The sequence below is a fragment of the Herpailurus yagouaroundi genome, unplaced genomic scaffold (assembly GCF_014898765.1).
Source record: "Herpailurus yagouaroundi ecotype Mexico unplaced genomic scaffold, PumYag 186, whole genome shotgun sequence".
Classification (NCBI taxonomy): Eukaryota; Metazoa; Chordata; class Mammalia; order Carnivora; family Felidae; genus Herpailurus; species Herpailurus yagouaroundi.
Window position 1 is genome coordinate 42,212,096 of NW_024412417.1, and position 21,269 is coordinate 42,233,364.

The following is a 21,269-nucleotide window of genomic DNA, read 5'->3' on the forward strand; positions in this document are numbered from 1 at the left end:
TTTATTTATTTTGAGAGAGGGAGAGAGAGAGAGTGCGCATCACAAGCAGGAGCGGGGGGGAGAGAGAGGGAGGGAGGGAGACAGTCCCAGGCAGGCTTCACACTGTCAGTCAGCGCAGAGCCCAGTGCCGGGCTTGAACTCAGGAACTGTGACATCATCACCTGAGCCACAATCAAGAATCAGACGCTTACCTGAGGGACCCACCCAGGTGCCCCGAGTACCCTTACTTTCTGCTCTGCAAGTTGCTGCCGCAGCATCTTGCATACCGGGATCGGCCATTTCTCCAAGGAGCCGTGGTTCCTTTTGTTGGAGATCGGTGTCAGAGACCAGAGCTGGGTGCTGATTCTGCTTGCTGCTGCTGAGATGTCCTTGAGTCCAAGCCCTCTTAGCTGTCAGAGCGAGGAAACGTGTATGCTACGAGGCCACGTGTATATACACATCTGTGCATATTTCTGCGATTCACTGTCTGTATCTATAGTAGATGAATCAAGAGTTCATACTAACGTGTCCACTTCTAATCCATTGCCTTTATTGCCCACTCTAGCCTCTGTCCCTTGCTTATCTATAACCTTCACTCCAACACGGCGTGGCTTCCATCATCGTCCATCCAGTGCACATGCATAGTGTCTCAGAATCGTACGTGCACCTGCACCCCTTCTCGTGGGAAATAACTCTGTCACCTAGAGCAGTGCTTGCATACAGCTTTTTTTGCCTTTAACTTAGAAACTTCACTCGTTTCTAAATTCATTTTTCCTCTCAACTTCAGAACGGTGGTTTTTTTTATGTTTTTTTTTGTTTGTTTAGAGAGAGAGAGCAAGTGAACAGGGAAGAGGCAGAGAGAGAGAGAATTCCAAGCAGGCTCCATGAGTAGCCTGACACAGGGCTTGATCTCATAAACCGTGAGATCATGACCTGAGCCAAAATCAAGAATCTGATGCTCAACTGAGCAACCAGACACCCCCATGAGGGTGTTTTATATGTTTTTAATATAGTTCACATGTTTTGTCACATTTAGCATTCCATCCTAAACCCTCAATTTCCTAAATTATATATATATATATATATTTTTTTTTTTTTTAGTTTGCATACATTAAAGTTCACTCTTTGTGATACAAAGTTTTGTGGGTTTTGACAAATCCTTTGTCACCTATCCACCATTTCAGCATCCTACAAAATAGTTTCATCCCCGTAAAGTGTTCCTACTGCTTTACCTGTTCAACCTTCCCTCTTCCCCTGAACCTGTGTCTGCCACTGATTATTTGTTTTAACTCATCAGTGTAGTTTTTTTCTTTCCCAGTATGTCATATAATTGGAATCATAGGATATGTAGCCTTTTGAGATTGGATTCTTTCATGTAGAAACATTTTAGATTCATCCATATTGTTTCCTGGTTTGTGAGCTCATTTCTCTTTATTGCAAATAATACTCCCATTGTACGCATGCACCCTAGCTTGCTTATCCATTCACCCCTTTTTTTTGGAGAGGGGGGTCAGGGAAAACCTTTAATTGATTCACTTGAGTTCATACAAGTTAAGCAAAATTCCTAGAGAGGAGCTTTCCTCCAGAAGATTCTTATTTTTCTTTTTAGTACTTTTTCCATCAAAATAAATTATAAAATATCAAACTTTTTTTTAGCATATAATTTATTGTCAAGTTAGCTAACATACAGTGTATATACAGTGTGCTCTTGGCTTTTGGAGTCCCGTGATTCATCACTTACATGCGACACCCAGTGCTCATCCCAAGTGCCCTCAATGTCCATCACCCATTTTCCCTGCCCTCCCCCCTGCATCAACCCCCAGTTTGTTCTGTGCATTTACGAGTCTCTTATGGTTTGCCTCCCTCTCTGTTTATAATTTTTACCCTACGACCCAGCAATAGCACTGCTAGGAATTTACCCAAAGAATACAAGGAGTGCTGATTCATAATGGCACATGTACCCCAGCGTTTATAGCAGCACTATCAACAACAGCCAAATTATGAAAAGAACTCAAATGTCCATTAACTGATGAATGTAGATTGTCCTCTTAAAGGGCATAAAGCTGCAATAAACATTCCTGTGCAGGTTTTTGTGTGGAAGTAAATTTTCAAATCAGGTGGGTAAGTACCTAGGAATACAGTTGCCAGATTGTGTGGTAAGATCTCATTTAGCTTTGTAAGAAACTGCCAAACTGTCTTCCTCTTCTGTGTGCCCATGAGCAATGCATGAGAGCACCTTTCCTTCACATCCTCACCATCAGTTGGTGTATTCAGTTTTTTGATTTTATTATTCAAATAGATATGTTTTAATTTTCAGTTCCCTAATGACAAATGATACAGAACATTTGTCTATTTGCCATCTGTATAACTTCTTCAGTGGGCTGTCTGTTCTTTTACCCATTTTTAAATTGGGTTTTCTTACTGAGCTTTAAAAGTTCTTTATATATTTTGGATACAGGTTTGTTGTTGTTTTTTTTTTTTTTATCAGATATATGTTTTGCAAATATTTTCTCCCTTTCTGTGATTTGTCTCTTCATCTCTTAACAGTGTCTTTCTCAGAACAGAAGTTTTTAATTTTAAGAAAGTCCAATTTACCATAGATTATATCATAGATTCTGCTTTTCATATGGTATCCAAAAACTCATCAAACCAAACCCACATTGATTTCTTCTGAATTTTCTTCTACAAGTTTTATATTTTACATTGAGGTGTGAAATCCATTTTGAACAGAGAGGAAGGCAAACCATAAGAGACTCTTAAATAGAACAAACTGAGGGTTGATGGGGGGGGGAGGAAAGGGGGAGTGGAAAGTGGGTGATGGGCATTGAGGAGGGCACTTGTTGAGATGAGCACTGGGTGTCATATGTAAGCGATGAATCACGGGAATCTACCAAGAGCATGCTTGACACACTGTATGTCAGCTAACTTGACAATACACTATATTTAAAACAATAAGCAAAATCCATTTTGAGGTAATTTTTGTGAAGGATATGTATGGGTTCTTTTCTCTTATTTTTTCTTTCTTTCTTTCTTTTTTTTTTTTTTTGAGGCCTATGGATATCCATTTGTTTTAGCACCATTTGGTGAAAAGACTTGTTTCTCCATTTAATTGTCTCTGCTCCTTGGTCAGTAGTCACTTGACTACATTTCTTTGGATCAGTGTCAGGGCTGTCTTTGGTTCCGTTGTTCTGTGTGTCTGTTTTTCCATCAATACTTAACTATCTTGATTACCGTAGCTTTATGATAAGTCTTAAAATCAGATACTGTGAGTCCTCCAGCTCACAGTTCTTCTTCGGTATTTTGTTGTCTGTTCTGGGTCTTGCCTTTCTGCGTATTCTCTAGAATACATTTGTCAGTCTACAGCGTGGCTCTCTGGGATTTTGATTGGGATTACACTGAGTCTATAGGTCGAGCTGGGAAGAATTGGCAAGAATTGACTCTAACAACGATTACTCATGGGATTATTCTCTTTTGATTTATTTCATCACAGTTTTATGGTTTTCTACATAGAACACTTGTACATATTTTGTTAGATATGTACTAAACCATTTCTTTTGTTGCTTTAATAAATGTTATTATGTATTTTTTTAAAGACTTTACTGTTTTAGAGCAATTTCGGGTCCACAGCAAAATTGATAGGAAGGTATAGATATTTCCCATAGGCCCCTTGCCCACACACATGCATAGGAAAATCTGAAACGCTTCACAAATTGGTATGTCATTCTCGAGCAGGGACTGGGCTAATCTTCTCTGTATTGTTCTAATTTTAGGATATACCTTGCAAAAATGAGTACTGTAAAATATATATGAGTATATATTGTTGACTTACTAGCTTTGTATTCCAAGACCTTGTTTTTATGCTTATTAATAAGCTCTAGGAGGGGGCATCTGAGTGGCTCAGTCATTTAAGCATCTGACTCTTAATTTCAGCCCAGGTCATGATCTCGCAGTCATGGAATCAAGCCCCGGATTCATTCATTCATTCATTCATTCATTCTCTGTCTCTGTCTCTTTCTCTCTCTCTGCCTCTCTCTGCCTCTCCCCTGCTCACATGTGTGTGCACGCACTCACTCTTTCCCAAAAATAAATAAATAAACATAAAAAAAATAAACTCTAGGAGTTTTTGGCTGCTTTGTTTTATTTTGTTATGGTTGATTCTTTGGGGATTTTCACATAGAAATTATGTCACCTGTAAATAAAATTTTATTTCTTCTTCCACAATCTTACAAGTTTTATTCCTTTTTATTGAATTAGGGCTTCCAGTACACGTTGAATAGGAGTAGTAAGGGTGGCCACCCTTGCCTTGTTCCCAGTCCTAAGGGGAAAGTATTCAGTTTGTCACCATTCAGGAGGATAGTAGCTGTAGGTTTTTGTAGATTTTTTTTCAACTTGAGGAAATTTTCTTCTTCCTACTTTGCTGATTTTTTTCATGAATTGGTATTGCATTTTGTTAGATGCTTTTTCTGCTCTTTATGATTATATGATTTTTTTTTTTTCTTTAAGCCTTGTTGATGTGGTCGATCACATTGGTTTCCTAGTGTTGAACTCGCCTTACATACCTGGAATAAATCCCATTTGGTCATGGTATATAATTTTTTGATATATTGTTGGATTTAATTTGCTACTATTTTTGAGGAATTGTACACCTTTGTTCTTAAAAAGATCATGATTTATGGGTTGTTGTTGTTTTTCTTCCCCCCATTTCTTAAAGTCTTTAATGGCTTTGGTTATCAGAGAGCCTTATCCTTGTCCCCCCTTGGATGACATATCTCTTCTTGGGGGGGTCAGATATCAGCTAGGCCAGTTCTGTGTCATCCTCTCTAGACCCCCATGTTCCCTCCACCCAACCCTCTGGCCAGTTGTGGCTCCCAGAAGGGGACTTAGAAAAAAGATCTTGAGAGGTGCCTCCTCTGCTAGGTCCCCACCAGGGTTCAGGACTAAGCAGAGACCAGTTACTTCTGTCCTCCCCATTGGCCCAGTGTCTGAGTAGTAATGCAGGAGTAATTTCAGGAGGCACTTGCAATGACCAGCTTCATAGAAGGAGTTAAGGAAGTATTCCCTCTGATTTTTATTTTCTGGAAGAGATTGTAGAGAACTGATATTCTTTCTTTCTTTAATATATGAAAGAATTCATTCAGTGAATTCCATTGGAGTCTGGTGCTTTTTTTTCTTTAAGATTATTACTCTTTTATTAAAGCTCTTTAATAGATATTTCAGATTATTTAATTATCTACTTGTGGGATTTAGTTATTTGTATATTTCAAGGAACTGGTGCATTTCATCTAAGTTAACACATCTCTTGAGCCTAAAATTGTTTCTAATCTTTTCGTATCCTTTAATGTCCTTGGGGTCAGTAGTGATGACCCTCTTTCATTTCTGATACTGTTTATTTTTCTTGTTTAGCACATCTAGAGGTTTATCAATTTTATTGAACCTTTCAAAGAACCAGCTTTTGGTTTTGTTAATTTTCTCTGTTAAGTCTTTAGCAGTGTATTTGCTATCCCAATGAAACTAAAGAAGGAGATAGGAGATGTGCAGGCAGCCATGTTATCTATGATAGTTCTCTTTATTTGGGGGATGTTGTCTGTGGGAGATGGATGAGGCCAAATCTTTTATTCTCTGTCTTAGCCTCATTTTTCTCTCATTTCTTCATAGACCTTGCACATTTTCTCAGGTTTTTGCTTTTTTGGGCTATTCTTGGTACAGCCTCCTTCCTTGCTCTCTGACTTGAAATCTCATATTTTATGTTAGAAATACATAAATACACATGTTGAATTCTACTTCAGAAAGTATCTGTTTATTCAGCTTGAGAAGGGTGTTTAACAAAAAAAAAGAATGGTATTTTAAATTACTCTGTGGTAGATACATTATTTGGGAAGGTACATTTAATTTTCTCTTTCATGGCACTCTGATGTATATTTTGGTCCCTAGCTTTGCTAGTTATGTATTCTCAGTTTGAAGATCTCTCCAGCCTCAGTTTCCTTGTTGATAGATAAGCAGAATGCAGCCCAGCTCATAGTGTTGGCATGGAGGTTGGATGTGACCCCCGCCTGGGTCCCGAGTGGATGCAGCCTTCCCAGATGTCCATAGCTTCCTACTCTGTATTTTAGCCAGAAATTGAGTCTTGGGGATGCTTTGATGTTATTATATTTATCGCTGCTGGATAAGCTGCCTAAGTGACTTGGCTTCCTTTTGGTAGATAGCTGTTTCTCATTTGCTTTAGTTTTTACTTTGTGTGTGGTTTCCTTGTTTCTTTTTACAGAAATATGGGACATTGATTTTTCTGAGGTATAAATGCATGTGAACCATGGAATGGTAGAGACTATGATGAAGATTGCTAACTTGACCCTCTTGCTTACAGGGGAAGGGGAGGAGTCACAGCCCGGCCAGTTGGAGTTGGTGTACCACGAGGGACGCCGGCTTCCAGAGGAGTCCTTTCCACCCGAGGGCCAGTGAGTCGGGGAAGAGGGCTTCTCACTCCCAGAGCAAGAGGAGTGCCCCCAACTGGGTACAGACCTCCGCCGCCACCCCCAACACAAGAGACCTACGGAGATTATGTAAGTAAAGGTGTCATGTGATTGACGCAATCCTCACATAGCATTGCATGTTGTAACCAGCGGCCCCCCTTACCTTGTTGTGGTTCTTGAACATTCCACCTCAGTTCAGCAAACATTTATCGAGTGCTAAATAAGATGTGGTACTTGAAGTATAAGAAATGAAAAAGAAATAATCTCTTAGATCAGGTAGCTTACAGCTAAGATAGGGAAGATGAATTGGGGCCAGTGGGAAGGTTCAAGACCAGGATCAAGGAGACACGCTATCGAGCTCTTACAGGACTTTAATTGTTTTGTTTTTTTTTAACGTTTATTTATTTTTGGGACAGAGAGAGACAGAGCATGAATGGGGGAGGGGCAGAGAGAGAGGGAGACACAGAATCGGAAACAGGCTCCAGGCTCCGAGCCATCAGCCCAGAGCCTGACGGGGCTCGAACTCACGGACCGCGAGATCGTGACCTGGCTGAAGTCGGACGCTTAACCGACTGCGCCACCCAGGCGCCCCTTACAGGACTTTAAAGTAACATTTATTCATAGTCCACTCCAGATTGCCTCTGAGTAACCCAATCATTTAAAAAATAATCACTTCCACATACCAAGTTGTTTTCACCCTCAAGTGTTTCCTCTGAAGGGCTGCTGCTGAATATGGGTTCATAGTTGAAATGTTTTTCAGCAAAGAAAACAAAAGTTCCCAATTTTTTTATATTAATGCAAATTAGTTTTTCCACTTACCATTCAATAATTCTTTGATATGGTTCATAGACTTAACATAAAAGAAAGAAAATATATCCGTGAAAACTGGGTGGAGGGGAAGGGCAGAGGAGTTTTTTAATAAGAATACAACCCGCCTGGGATTCTTCCTCTGACCTCTGAGTTTAACATAAATAAGGAAATAAGTAGTGGATAGATGTTTCTTATTACTGGCTGAAAGTATTAAAGAAAAAATGCATGAGCTGTTGTCAAGGAAGGAGAAGCGGTGACGAGGCTAAAAGCAAGAGCCGATGGGCTCTCATGTTTTAAGTCAGGGAAATTTCTTGCTGGGTGCTCGGCACCCCTTTGCACGGTGTCTAAAAGTCTGCATTAACTCTCTGGGCCGCAGACAGCATCTGCAGCTTGGTCCACAGCCACTGGAAAGAGCAGTCTTCGCCCTGGGCGAACTGAACTTTTTGTACTTCCCTGAATATGCTGTGTCCCCTCAAGCTTCCAGAGCTTTCCTCGTGCTGCTTTCTCTGCCTAGACTCTCATCTCGTACTTCCTGTCTGTCTTGCTAGACCTAGCTCAGCTCTCATGAGGGGAATTCAGAGGAGGTGGGAGCTGATGTATTGAGTGTTACTGCTGAGGTCATGTGTCTCAGTCACGTGTCTCTTTCCCACCTACACAACGACTTCTGGAGGGGCAGGGACTGTTAGCTTCTGTCTCCCCATACCTGGCAGAGAGTGGCTCCTGGGAACTCAGCGAATTATACTCAACAAATAAATCCCACGGTACTTTCGCCATTTTGCTGTTCAGTTGGAGAAGGACGTGGCCTCCACTTCTTCTCCTTGTTTTCCTTACAGTTTGACATGTTCCTGTTTCCCAGTATTCCCACCAAATGACAGTAATCATCATGCCTCAAGCTCTCCCACAAATGCAGAGTGCCTTGCAAATAGCAGAGACTACGAAGGGAAGAAAGTGCTATTCAGTTTCTCTTAGTAGGGCCTGTGTCTTTGGTTTTCCAGCTCAGCTTACATTGAGTTCTCTCAGGTTTGGATTAATGGGGTTCTGGCTGGATGGTGCTGCCGTAATTGTCAGGCAGAGGGTGTGGAAAACCCGGATCCTGGGCCCACTGCACCATCCGTGTGGTATGAGTCAGGCAAGGTCCTTGTGTGGCTTCATAATCACATTTCAGAAAGAGCTGTTGCCTTCTTCCCACTCATTACTTCACCTTTCCGCTCAAGAAGATCTACTGAATTCCTGCTGTGTGAACGAGACGCATGTCCTCTCTCTCGGTGTGTACACCCCAGTCAGTCTGGAATGAAATTAGGAGCGACTGGGTGGCTCAGTCTGTTAAGTATCTGACTCTCCATTTGGGTTCAGGTCACGATCTCCCAGTTTGTGAGACTGGGTCCCGCATCAGGCTCTGTGTTGGCAGCGGGGAGCCTGTTGGAGAGTCTCTCTCCCCCTTGCTCTCTGCCCCTTCCCTGCTTGTGTTCACACAAGCTCTCTCTCTCTCACTCAAAATAAATAATTTTTTAAAAAAATGATTTCTAGGATGAAATTAGATGAATACAGATAAATATTTCTTGAAAGGCTCAAGTCCAGGGGAGGAAAGGGAGGGAGAAATTTAAGGCACTTGTTTCTTTTTCTATTTGTAGCTCTGATTTTTATTGATAAATGAACAAATGGGAAAGGCATTGTAACGATTGTTCTGAAAAGTACCGTCTTGCGTTAATTCGCCCCCCTTTCCATTCACTGCAGTGGATGATGGGACAGGGGCCGTGCAGAAGGACACTTGTATGCTTTCAGGAGCAGACAGGGCTGGAGAGCTTGTAGGAGAAAGGTGGCCTTCACTGTTCGGCTGCCCCCCCTCGCCTGGCCCTCGTCCAGGCACTAACTGTCGCCGCGGCCGCGGTTCCAACATGGTTGCCTTTCTGCCACGCGACAGTGTTGCCTTCAAATAACCGATGACCACGTTTGCTGTCTTGGTTTGAATTTACCTGGAGTGTGGCCCTGGCGGTTTCATCAAGTTCATGCAGTAACTCTTGCACACGTGACTGCTTTGAGAGTGTGCTGTAGGTAGTGGAGTAGGACACACGCACAAAAGAAATACTGCTGATGCTCGACCAACACAGGTTTGGACTGCATGGGTCCAGCCATGTGTGGATTTTCCTGATAATTACAGTACGTTACTCTTAAGTGTATTTTCTCTTCCTTATGATTTTCTTAATGATACCTTCTTTTCTCTGGGTTACTCTATCGTAAGAATACAGTATATAATACACACAACATACAAAGTATGTGCTAATCAACTCTTTCTGTTACTGGTAAGACTTCTGGTCAGCAGTAGGCTATTTATTAGTAGTTAGAGTTTTGAATTTTTTGTAATGTTTATTTTTGAGAGAGAGAGAGAGAGTGCAAGCAGGGGAGGGAAAGAGGGAGAAGGAGACACAGAATCTGAAGCAGGCTCCAGGCTCTGAGCTGTCAGCACAGGACCCGACACGGGGCTCGAACCCATGAATTGTGAGATCATGACCTGAGCCGAAGTCAAACGCTTAACCGACCAAGCCACCCAGGCGCCCCCATTAGTTAGGTTTTTGGGTGGTCAGATGTTACACATACATATTTTCAACTGCATGGGGTCAACGCTGCTTACCTCACATTGCTCAGGGGTCAGCTGCACTATCCTGAGTGCACTTGCTTCCTCGAATTGAATTACTTCCATGAAGAGTTTAGGTTATGTACTATACCTTTCTCTCTTCATTTGTATCTGTTGCTCTTGGGAATACTTATTGAAGTTCATAGCCAAGAACAAGGATTTTCCATGTCTCCCCTAGCATTTTACAAGCCCTCCACGGTGGTACAGTGAAAGCTTCAGTAGCTGGACGCTGTGCACAGCCAACAGTGTTGGGGTCTGGTGTGAGGAGGAGATAGCCTCCTTGCCTCACGGCGTGTGCTTTTGACCCCTCTTCGTTTCCTCACCTGACTTGAATTTAATTTCTTACTTCCACTCCCTCTAAATACAGCCTTGCAGCATCTGGCATATTCCCAGACGTTGGCCGTTGGTCCCGTTTGAAATCCTGAAGATTAATCACAACATGCTTAGCTTTGGACCATGAGAAGGGGAAAGCAATCATAATTTTAAACGAGGAAATTTGTTTGCTTGTAGGATTTTAGATTAAGTGGGTGCACCGAAAGATACCCGACTTAGAAAGCGTAGGATCCTGTAACCGCCTCAAATAGTTAATTCATTCACGTGGCAAGTGAGAAAGTTGAAGTTAATCTTTAAGACAATTATCCCATTGAACTAGAATGATCATAAATTAGCTTCTAACCTCCGAGAGTATGGATCCCTCACTTGCATTCACCTTTATATTCCCAGCACCTGATGTGTATCTGGCACATAGGAGGTCTTTAATAAATGTTTGCTGAATGAATGAATGAATGAATGAATGTTCTCAAGACTGAGTTTTTAAAAATTGCCATGGTGTGGAGAACTCACCCAAGATGCCTCCTGTGTGGTTTTCGTTTTTACTCATTTAGCAATTTATAGAGAACTTAATTATTAGCAGACAGCTCTATAATGCAGTCATTAGTTAGTATACATCTGTTTCTCAGAAGATTATAAACTTCTAGGGAAAACACCGTGTCTCTTAACTGATGTCTAGACACTAGCATAGTTTTTGGCACATTGTACACACTAAGTAAATCTTTACTGGATTAGAGACCTGGTAAATTTTCCTAATGAGGGTGACCATTGATCTTTTCCAAGTCATTACTGTAACCTTCCGGTGGGAAGAAGTATGATAGTTGGCATTTGAAAAAACACCTTGCCTCAGTTATCCTTGTCTTCTGGTGTTCAAAAGGCAGTTACAGGTAACAACGAGAGAAGACTGGTTCTGTGTGTAGCTCCTGAGTCACATGCTAAAGATCTCCTCTCAGTAGAAGAACGAACTTTCCAGAGTGATGGGATAGGATATTTAACGAGAAACCACTCTCCACAGGGCACTTTCCTATATGTCATGTCATGTTCTCGTGGCCACTCAGTGAGATATTAGGATCCTATTGTACAAATGAGAATTTAGGGTTGGGGAAGTTAAATGTCTTGCCCAAAGTCACGTGGGTGATAAAGGAGGTACAGAGGCGGGATTCCAAATTCAAGGCCTGTCTTCTCTCCCCAACAGTCAGTGTTTTATTAAAAACTCTACCAGCTGGGATTATAGGCTGTTCTCATCTTTGGAGAAGAATGTGGCATGTTACCCTCCTTAGGAGTGTGGGGGTGATGGGTGACCCCTGTGACCCCTTTCAGGGTAATCAGCCCCTGGTCTTAAGCTACCGTAGGTAGATGAATGGAAATTGAGAATAATTAGGAAGAACAGGATGGGCTTAGGATTTTTAAAAATAATCAACAGCAATATTATCCTATTTATTGGCAAAAAGAAAAGTAGTATTTTTTGTTAAGAGTTTCAGAGCATCTGTAACTCTTGAAAAAAGACTTGTCATTCCTTGGGAACTCAGAAGTGCAAGTTCTAAAGTCTTCCTTGCAATACATTCTTCGTGATAAATGCTTTATTTCCGTCAATTTGTTTGGTTATATCTAACCAATTCAATTTGCTTTTCATTTTAACTTCCATTTAACATTAGTATTGGAGGCCGTCGTGTCCAGAATAAAAGGCAAAAACGTTGCTTATTTAAACAAAAAAGGGGGGTAGGATCCTGCCACAGCTGCTGCTGTTTTGAGAAAACACGCGTGTCAGTCCCGAAAACCCGCCGTGTTCTTCAGAGTACGTGCCCTGCAGTGAAAGATTCCAACTTTGTGTTAGGCTCAAAACTCCGTGAATGATGTATGTTACAATTTTTAGTGAGTGGTTGCAGTATGCTGGTTGTAAGAATATGCCTGATAAGGGGCGCCTGGGTGGCTGAGTCGGTTGAGCATCTGACTTCGGCTCAGATCATGATCTCGCGGTCTGTGAGTTCGAGCCCCGCGTCGGGCTCTGTGCTGACTGCTTGGAACCTGGAGCCTGCTTCGGATTTTGTGTCTCCCTCTCTCTCTGCCCCTCCCCCGCTCATGCTCTGTCTCTCTCTCTCTCTCACTCTCTCTCTGTCAAAAATAAATAAACATTAAAAAAAAAAAAAAGAATATGCCTGATTAGCCAGGGTGAGAAAGCCTGATAATTTGAAGCTATTTCCTTGTCAAAATGTGCCTATTGAAATTTGATTTTTCTCACGGTGTGTTTGTGAAGATACTTGATCATTTGTAATATCATCTGAGCCGACTCTTCTTCATCACAATCCCTATCACCAAATATTCACCAAATACTCAAGGAGTATGCGTCCTTGAGAAGAACATCCATCAGCAAGTAGGTTTGTTGGGCCGGGGAAGATTTTTGTGACAGGAGTGCAGGTGACACACGGTAGCCGCTTGTGTAGAACGGGCCAGCTCACCATCGGTGAGACCAGATCCTTCTGTCCCCGAGTGCTGGTCTCTTAAGAAAACAAGACAATTCAACATGATTAGCTTTTTTTTTTTTTTTCCCCCCCAGAAAAGGAGAAAACAGATAATGGATATGTTTTCAACCATTTGAGTATCAATTGGGACCTTCTCCACTTTTAACTTCATAAAATCAGACATCATTACTGTCTGTAACTTCTCAGCTCTTTTTTGAGAACAAGAAGCACCTCTTCCCCAAAATGACATTGATTCATTAGTTGTGTCCAAATAATTAAATAACTGGTAATTAGTATAACCCAGAATATATTCAAAGAGAGCACTGTAACGATTCAAAATGTTGGTATAATTATGCGCAAGGACGTGTGATGCGTCCTGGCAGAGCCCAAGTTACATATGAATTTCTAGAATGAAACTGTTTTTGATAAATTACTTCAGGCTCCGCGTGCCAAGCAAACACACAATCCAAGTAGGTGCGTGTTCCGTAAACACTCAGCGCCTTTTACCGTCTCTGAACACTGTCGTCCGTTACCGTGATCTCCCCCAACATTTGTATGTTAACAGCGACTGGATCTAAATCTCCAAGCCAGGCCTCTCCCTTGCACGCCCTGCCCCGCGGTGTCCGCTTCCTGTGTCCTCTCTCCCTGCGTGCGTGCCCACGGCGCTGTCACAGCTGTGGTCTGGGCCAGCCCGGAGGCTCACGGAGGCGGGTCGTGGTGGAGGCGCCGCCACACCCCCAGGCTCCGGGCTGTCGTCCGCGCCTCTTCGTAGTTCCCTGTAATCAGACAGGGAGCCAGGTCTTCTCACGGCTGTGTAGCTGTTCGGTCTCCAGCTCCTCCCGTGACGGCGGCTTTAGTGAAGGTGCTGGCCCTCCTTAGGAGATCTCCGTCCCTCCCAGCCTCCGGGTCACCCCAGTGGGTGACCGCACCCACTTCCCCAACCTGCCGCCGTCCGTCTGCGGTGCCGCCCTTGGTCTTCATGTCGCCCTGGGCACTCCCTTTAAATCTCTGTCCACTCCTGTGTTTCCTTCCGCCCAACACATAGTCCTCTTTCAGTAAATGCTGGTTGTTCAGATGGACACACGAATGCACGTACAGACAGACCTGTTGACGATTGCCGTAGCCTGCTTAGTCGCACCTTTGCCCAAAGCCTTGTCCTAGTTCTGGTTCTTTCCCTTAAATGACGTATTATTCATACTCCTTCTAGAGTACGTTCTAGTATCTGTAGTCTGATAATGCTACTGCCTGCCAGCTCCAGACGTAAAAACTAGTTTAGAATTTTAAAAGGATAAGTGTGAGATTCTGCTCAGTGACCTCCGAAGGCCTTCTCGAGTGTCCTGCCTGACTGTTCAGCCTGCTAACCCTCTGCTGTCCCCACGTGACCATTTTAGGTTCTGTGGGTATCTGTTGTGGTTCCCTCAGCACAGCAGGGACTTGAACGCTTTGCATGTGCTGTTGATTCTCTTCGAATGCCTTTCTTGTTTTCTCCACGCACACTCTTTTGACTGTTTATTCTCCTGTTGTGAAGCCTTCCTGGTCCTGATCAGACACTGTTAGTGGCATCTCTGGTGCTCTTTAGACCTACCTCTGTGTCTGCTTGCTCGTTTTGTCTCCAGTAGACTGTGGATTTCTTGAGGGCAGGAACTGTCTTTTCTTTTACTTCCCTCCCCTTCCCCTTCCATCTTTGTTTGCGCAGAGCCTGTCACAGGGCCTGACATTTTAGAGATAATAAATAAACATGCAGAGGCTGGCCTTTATTACTGCCAACTAATTGTGTCATTTCATGTGTCCCATGCACTGTTACACATACTTAGTGAAGTAAAATTAAGTATCTCAAGCCAATTTTAGCAAACATAACATGGCTCATTTAGTGAACTAATGTGAAAGAATACAGTTTGATAAAGAGAATGTTATTCTGACAGATGCAATACATACTTGGTTTCTTATCCCCCTTCTTATCAGTATCACCATTGTTTCCTTCTTATGCAAAGTGTTTAATCCTTTTGGGCTTTAGTGTCTGTAACTGCTAAGTACAGGTGAGGGTACTTGACCGAACAAATGAGCAGGTTAGGTCAGACACTGGCCTGACTTCCTTTCCAACTTCAGAATTCTGTAACTGATTGTTTTCTGAAACTTACTTGGTTCCCAGTGTCACCCTAGAGAAGCTTTTTCTAAGGAGGAATTACATTTTCATGAAATAGAAATCTTGATACTAAAAAGAAATAAGCAGAATAAACAAAGCAAACTAAATTTTAGTGAGAGAAGCTAAAAGTGAAAGTGAGTGGCTCTGAGTCGTTTGAATTCTAGAACGGACGTTTTGGAAAATGTTTTAAAAAATGAGATTTCTTTTTCCAAAGGCATACTCACTATTCAAGATGTATAAACTCAAATTGTCTTAGAAATTTTAATCATATTATTTTCCAACTCAGTGAATTATGGCTGTGTCTGCCATCTATTTATTCATAGGAACCATGTGCCATTCGGTGATATCCCAGTGTCCTCATGTGTAATCATTCTAAGTCTTGGAGGCTTAGTTGATGGCTCGATCACCTTTAAAGGTAAACGTGGGAGGGCACTCTAGATGAAGTCCTACAACTTTACCAGAATATGGAAGCTCTCCGCAGGCACTTGATATGCTCGGATTATCCAGCTGAGCTGTGGACTGAACAGAATGTGGAATTGTCCAGCATTGCCCCTGTGATGCGGCAGTGCCTCTTTGAGAGAGGCAAGGGGAGGCCTGGCAGACCAAGGGCTCTCAGGGAGCCTGTGCTCTGCCCTGGAGACAGGCCTTGAAATGAGGAGATAGAGCTTCTCGATCCTGTCTTACTGCAGCTGCTGTCGGGTGCTTCCTCATAGGCCATCTGCCAATAGTTAACTTAATCCAGGTTTAAAAAGTCAGAGACAGTTTTGAAGGGGAGCAGGAATCTGAACCTCATGTTTTGCAAGCACACCTGTCTTTTCTGCCCATTCTCTGGCACCGCGACTCATTAGAGCTGTGGAAGATGAAACTTGCGTTAAGGGAAACGCGTCTGGGGTGCCCGGGTGGGTCAGTCGGTCGGGCTTCCCACTTCGGCTCAGGTCACGATCTCGCGGTCTGGGGGTTCGAGCCCCGTGTCGGAATCTGTGCAGACAGCTCGGAGCCTGGAGCCTGCTTCGGATTCTGCGTCTCCCTCTCTCTCTGTCCCTCCCCCGCTCGTGCTCTGTCTCTCTGTTGCTCTCTCAAAAATAAATAAACATTAAAAAAGATTATTAAAAAAAAGAGAGAGAAACCCTGCTACTACCATAGTCGGTGTCTTCCTCCATAACATGGCGGCACAGGGCTGCTGGAAGAATCAACTCTTCTAAATTTTTGGTGACCGGAAACATCAGTAAAGGCCTTTGGGGAAAATCAAATACAGTATATTTTTTAAAGGTACATGTAATTCTTGAGGGTAGATTTTGTTTTAAAGACTCCGTGAAGTCATACCCCTCGTTCTTTGGAGAGCTCACCTGAAGTTTTGATTACATGACTAGTTTGGGGACTTCAGTTACAGAAGACGGTTGTATAATGGCAGATTTTCCCAATGCAGTGACGACTGGCATAATTTTGTGACAGTTAACTAATCTCTAAATTGTTTCAATTATCTTGTTTTCCATAGTGAGAAATTTAATTAAAACAGAGTACAGATTGCGAAAAGGTTATTTATGAAAATGCATTTTAAATGTGAATTGAAAAGCCTAGGGACACCTTTTTATTTTAGATGAAAAGATGAAGGTTCTATAATTTTTTACATCCATTTTACCAGAAGCAAGAATAAGAGCCACATGCAATTTACTTGAAATGTCTATCAGGAACTTCACAACCGATCTCTTCCCTGAGTTGCTTGAAACGGTGACCTATTTTGGAAACGTAAAACTTTGGGAAGTGATTTCAGATTTTAAACTTATGTATTTAGAGGGCTTTTTTGTTTTTTTGTTTTTTGTTTTTTTTTCCCCTTTTTCTCTGTACTTTAAACAGAACAACCAAAAGTATTTTATATAAGAGCCTGGGCTCTGGAGTGACAGCGTCACAATGGCGTGGGAGCACATCTTGCCTCTGTAACTAGGCTCGCCCATCCGAGTGCGTGAGCGATGACGGTTGTATCTGTGCTACTGTGATAGAGGTGTCCTGTCCCTCAGGGGAATCAGGGCTGAGGCGGGGAGGGGACTTTAGAAGCATTGGAATGGACCTCTCTTACCAGGGATCACCTACAAGAACCTACCGTCTTGGTTGTATCGTTCTCCTCACGCATAAACGTTCACTGAGCTGCATCCATTGACCTCATTCCTTGCCATCAAGCAGATCAAGGTCTAGGAAGGAACACCATTATCACCCCTGACTTTGAATCTTCCCATAATCCCCTACCTGTTTCAGGTGGTGGTTTTCTGTGTATACACCCTGTGGATCCCTGTGTGTACACCCTATTTAAAATACTTTTCTTAGAGCAATGTGATCACTCTTTTATTCATATAATTACTCCCATTACATTTTAAGTTATGGATGATAGGTGCATGCCTTTTTATCCACAGGGCCCAGCATGTAGTAAGTAATCAATATTCGCTTGCTTGATACAGGGGGGAAAAAAAGATCATAGGATATGACACCTATAATTGACTTACATACAGAATATTTCAAGAGGACCAGTGAAGGGATACGATGTGCTTGATGGAATGTGGAAAGACTTTCTAGAGGAGACGGCAAACCAAGCAGGGACGGGTGCTCACAGCATTCAGGCAGGGAGAGCTAGAAGGATTTCCACGAGGACTGGACGTGCCGTTCACATCCGTACACGTACGGGAGGCGGTGTGTGCAGGGACAGCCAGCAGAGGGGCGGCGGCAGTGCTGGGTTATTGATGAGGATTATCATCTTTATACCTTTGTTTGTATTCAGTTGACAGAGTGTGAGGTACATAACAGGACATGGAATGTTGGAAGATATTTCAGGGCTAAAGCAGTTTAAAATAAAACACATTGTCAGGTTGGGTAACACAAGTGGACAGCCAGCTGGCCATCCAGATACGGCCTCATGGTGTGACACCATCCTGGCGAGTTGATTACATATACGGTCCGACCCTTGCTGTTTATAGGGACAAGCGCTATGTGTATCATCATAGCTACAAACAGAGGCAGGACTCAAGCTGAATAGATTCAGATCTTTGCTGTGTCTTCAATTGCTGTGTAATCTTGGGTGAGTCGCTTCTCTGCTCTGTGCCTCAGTCCCTGATTCCTAAATGGGAACGTCAGTGCTTCTCACATGGGCTGTTATTGAAGATTAGACAAATTAACATATGGAAAGTATTTCAAGTGGTGCCTGGTACATAAAAACTGATATGTGAGTAATTTTGTTGTTCGCTCAGAAATGTAATTCTTCAGCTGGCCAAGTAGCTCTGTCTTGCACGGCAGACCCTTGCTAAATGTGCCCCGGACATTAATACAGTAGTTGCTCTTTATCTCTGGGGGTTATGTTCCAAGACCCCCAGGGGATGCCTGAGACCTCCGATGGTATAAAACGATACGGTTCCTATGTTTTTTTCCATACATATGTATCCATGATTAAGTTTAATGTAGGAATTAGGCACAGTAAGAGATGAACAGCAATAACTATAAGAAGATAAACAGTTATTGCAGTACGCTGTAATAAAAGTATGTGAATGTGGTCTTTCTCTCAAAATATCTTACCGCGCTGTCCTCGGCCTTCTTCCTGTGAGGACAGGAGATGATGACAGGCCTGCGCCAGGAGGTGGAGTAGAGCAAGGGGCATGAGACAGGTGTTGGGACACAGCGCGAGCTTGCTGTTGACGTGACGACGGGTCACGAGGTGGACGAGCTGCTTCCGGACTGTAGTGGACGTAGGAAACCATGGCCACGGAGAGGGAAACCTTGGATGGGTGGGGATTGCTGTGTATGATAAACACAAGATCCGGTACCCTTCACACCGTCCAGAATAACTAAAAAGATAATCACAAGTGCTAACGAGAATGGGGTGCGGTGGGAATTCTCATCTGCCACTGTAGGAAGGTAAATTGATATAACGACTTCGGAAAAATATTCGGCACCCCCCGTTAGAACCGAACACACGCTTCCCTAAGACCCAGCGACACTGCTCCCGGGAGCTGCTCAACAGAGGTGTGTGCAGAGATGCGCCCGCCACAGGACGCGTGGAAGAGCCGCGCAGGCAAAAACTAGAAAGAAGCGAAATACCCACCCACACAAGGGTGGGTGAGCACAGGGTGGTGTGATGAAACAGACCAGAATTTTCAAGCAGCAAAACGGAACCAACTGTGGCCACGTCCGGCAGCGTGGACACGTCGCACACGTAACGGTGGGTGAGAGAAACGTGGCACAAGGTAGTAGTGAGTCTGATTCTGTTTCTATAAAGCTCAACGGCAGGCAAACCCCAGGGTTGGTGTTGGAATCCAGGATGGTGGTTCCTGTGGGGGGAGACGCTGTGGTGACTGAGGACGTGTGCAGGGGGTGTGTCTGGGGGGATGTTGATGTTCCGGTTCTTGATCCTCTTGATCCTGGTGCCGGTTACGTGGCTGTGGTTACTTGGTGACAGTTCACCGAGCTGCACGCTTAGGGTTTGCAGCTTTTGATGCCTTGGTTTTATGCTTGAATAAAAGGTTTTTAAAATATGACCAGTTTGTGTATGAGGAATACTATGGTAGACAGAGCAGATACTCTTCTGTATAACAGAACAGTAGCTCCTCCTGGAAACATACCTGCTATTAGGCCAGGTGATAATTTGAGGATTTCCCAGAAATCTAAGCAAGGAGAAATCTTAGTGCTGACGTTATACAACTCCGGTAGTATGGGGCTTATATTTTCATTGTGGGGAAGCTGTGCATTGTGTGTTAAGTGTGCCTTTCTGTGGACTGGGGGGGTCCTTTCTTCTTCACGGTGACCCTAGAGTCACCTGATGCCTCTCTCCTGGCCAGTTGTCGCTCACACAGGGGCCATCTTCTCACTGAGAAGAGTACGTGAATAGATCCGTAACTGTCAGTTATTCATTCACTTATCCATTCGTTCAGAAAGCATCTATTGACTGTTACCTCCTGCAGGACATGGTAGGAAAAGAGGGCAGGTGCCCTGTTCTCAGGGAGACATTTCGGGGGGGGGGGGGGGGGGCGGGGGGGCCATAATCAAATAAATCCTGAGTATTGGTGAGAATCCACCCAGACCCTCTTGCTAAGAATGACCAGGAAAGGTGAAACAAAAGCAGGAAACAGAAAACACCTTTGAAGGTTTGTAAAAGCAGATACAGCACAAACAAAAAGTACTGGCCAACCTCTTGACGAAAATGAAAGGCAAAGCAGCCAGCTCAGCATTTCTGACTGGTTTTGCCCGTGAGGCAGCCTTTCTCAACTGGGGTTCCTCATCTGAGTCTCGGAACAGAGAAATTGATGGCCCGGAAGTGCTGGCATTCCAGATACACAGGAGGGAAGTGGGGTCACTTACACACAGCAGACGCCTTAGGGCACCGGGCTCCATTCTCTGGGAGACCCTGGTTGAGAGGGCCTGTGATGGCTTCTGCCAGTTCCCTAAGAGGCGGCCGAGAAGCTGAACTGAACTGGAGTTTGGGAAGGCTAAAAAAAATTGGAGTTTAGGCCCCCCGGATTTGGATGCAGAGGGTTGGTAAGCCCTAGGCTTTGCCTTGGAGCTCAGAAGAGCAGTCCCACGGGACGCTTTCTGATCGACCCAGTCCCTTGTGGGCTAAGGTTAAGCCGGAATCGCTAATTATCCTGTCCTCCCACCCAAAGCAAATATAAATTGTCTCGGAGAAATGCGTAGTATAGGCTTTGATAAATTATTTCTGTAACTTTTCATATATAATTACAAATTGACAAAATAAAAAACTAAGGAAAAAAACGAGAGAGAGAAAGTAGATTCAGATAGCAGATACAAATTTTAAAGTAACTCTGTTCTTTAAAATCAAGGAGTTAAAAGGTAAGATTGGTTGCTGAAGCAGACAACTGGAAAATACAGACAACAGATACTCTAAAGCTGTAAAATGCAGAAAAGAACTAAGTAAATGGTTTTCAGCAAATTAGACGCAGATGAAGGAAGAAATACTGTCGTGGAAGTCAGGTCAGTGGAGCAGAAAGACAGACCTTGGTCTCCACGGAAACTCTCCCGAGGCCCAGAAGCCTCTGGCGGCACCTCCTTCGCTTCAAGCCACACGGGCCCCAGGTGACCTGGCGCCCGTCCTCCCTCCGACTCTCTCTACCTTGCTGTCTCTACCTCAGGACCTTTGTGCTTGTTTTTCATTCCGCCTGAAATATCCCTCTCCCCCTCAAACACATCTGCTTAAACAGCTTCTCACTTCCTTCCCGTGTCCTCCTCAGTCCCTGCTGAATCCTTGCCCACAGCCCCTCCAGCTGCCCCCAGGTCTCAAGCCTCCCGCACCTCTCACTGTGCTAACCTACTGTCCTTGTGATGGCTGGTTTTGTTTGTCTGCTTCCCCCTGGGAATGGAGGCCCCAGGGGGACAGAGACTTTGTTTTGTTTGTTCAGTACTGTATCCCCAATGCTTACAGCAGTGCCTGGCACACAGTAGGCGTTCAACAAACGGGG

General features: G+C 43.6%; 1 protein-coding gene and 1 non-coding gene across 5 annotated transcripts in view; one reads left to right on the forward strand and one right to left on the reverse strand.

Moving 5' to 3' along the window:
• KHDRBS3 (KH RNA binding domain containing, signal transduction associated 3) overlaps positions 1 to 21,269 on the forward strand; it is a 189,789-nt gene that overhangs the window by 114,717 nt on the left and 53,803 nt on the right. For all 4 annotated transcript variants that reach the window (XR_005796647.1, XM_040494484.1, XM_040494482.1 and 1 more), the window contains exon 6: positions 6,341 to 6,536. Coding sequence is in view for 3 of the 4 variants with exons in the window: in XM_040494484.1 (XP_040350418.1) it covers positions 6,341 to 6,536 (196 nt within the window). In the remaining variant the exon portion in view is untranslated. The remainder of the gene's footprint in view (positions 1 to 6,340; positions 6,537 to 21,269) is intronic.
• LOC121043280 (U6 spliceosomal RNA) lies at positions 3,667 to 3,769 on the reverse strand. Its single transcript, XR_005796771.1, has one exon. It is a non-coding gene; the product is annotated as a U6 spliceosomal RNA (small nuclear RNA).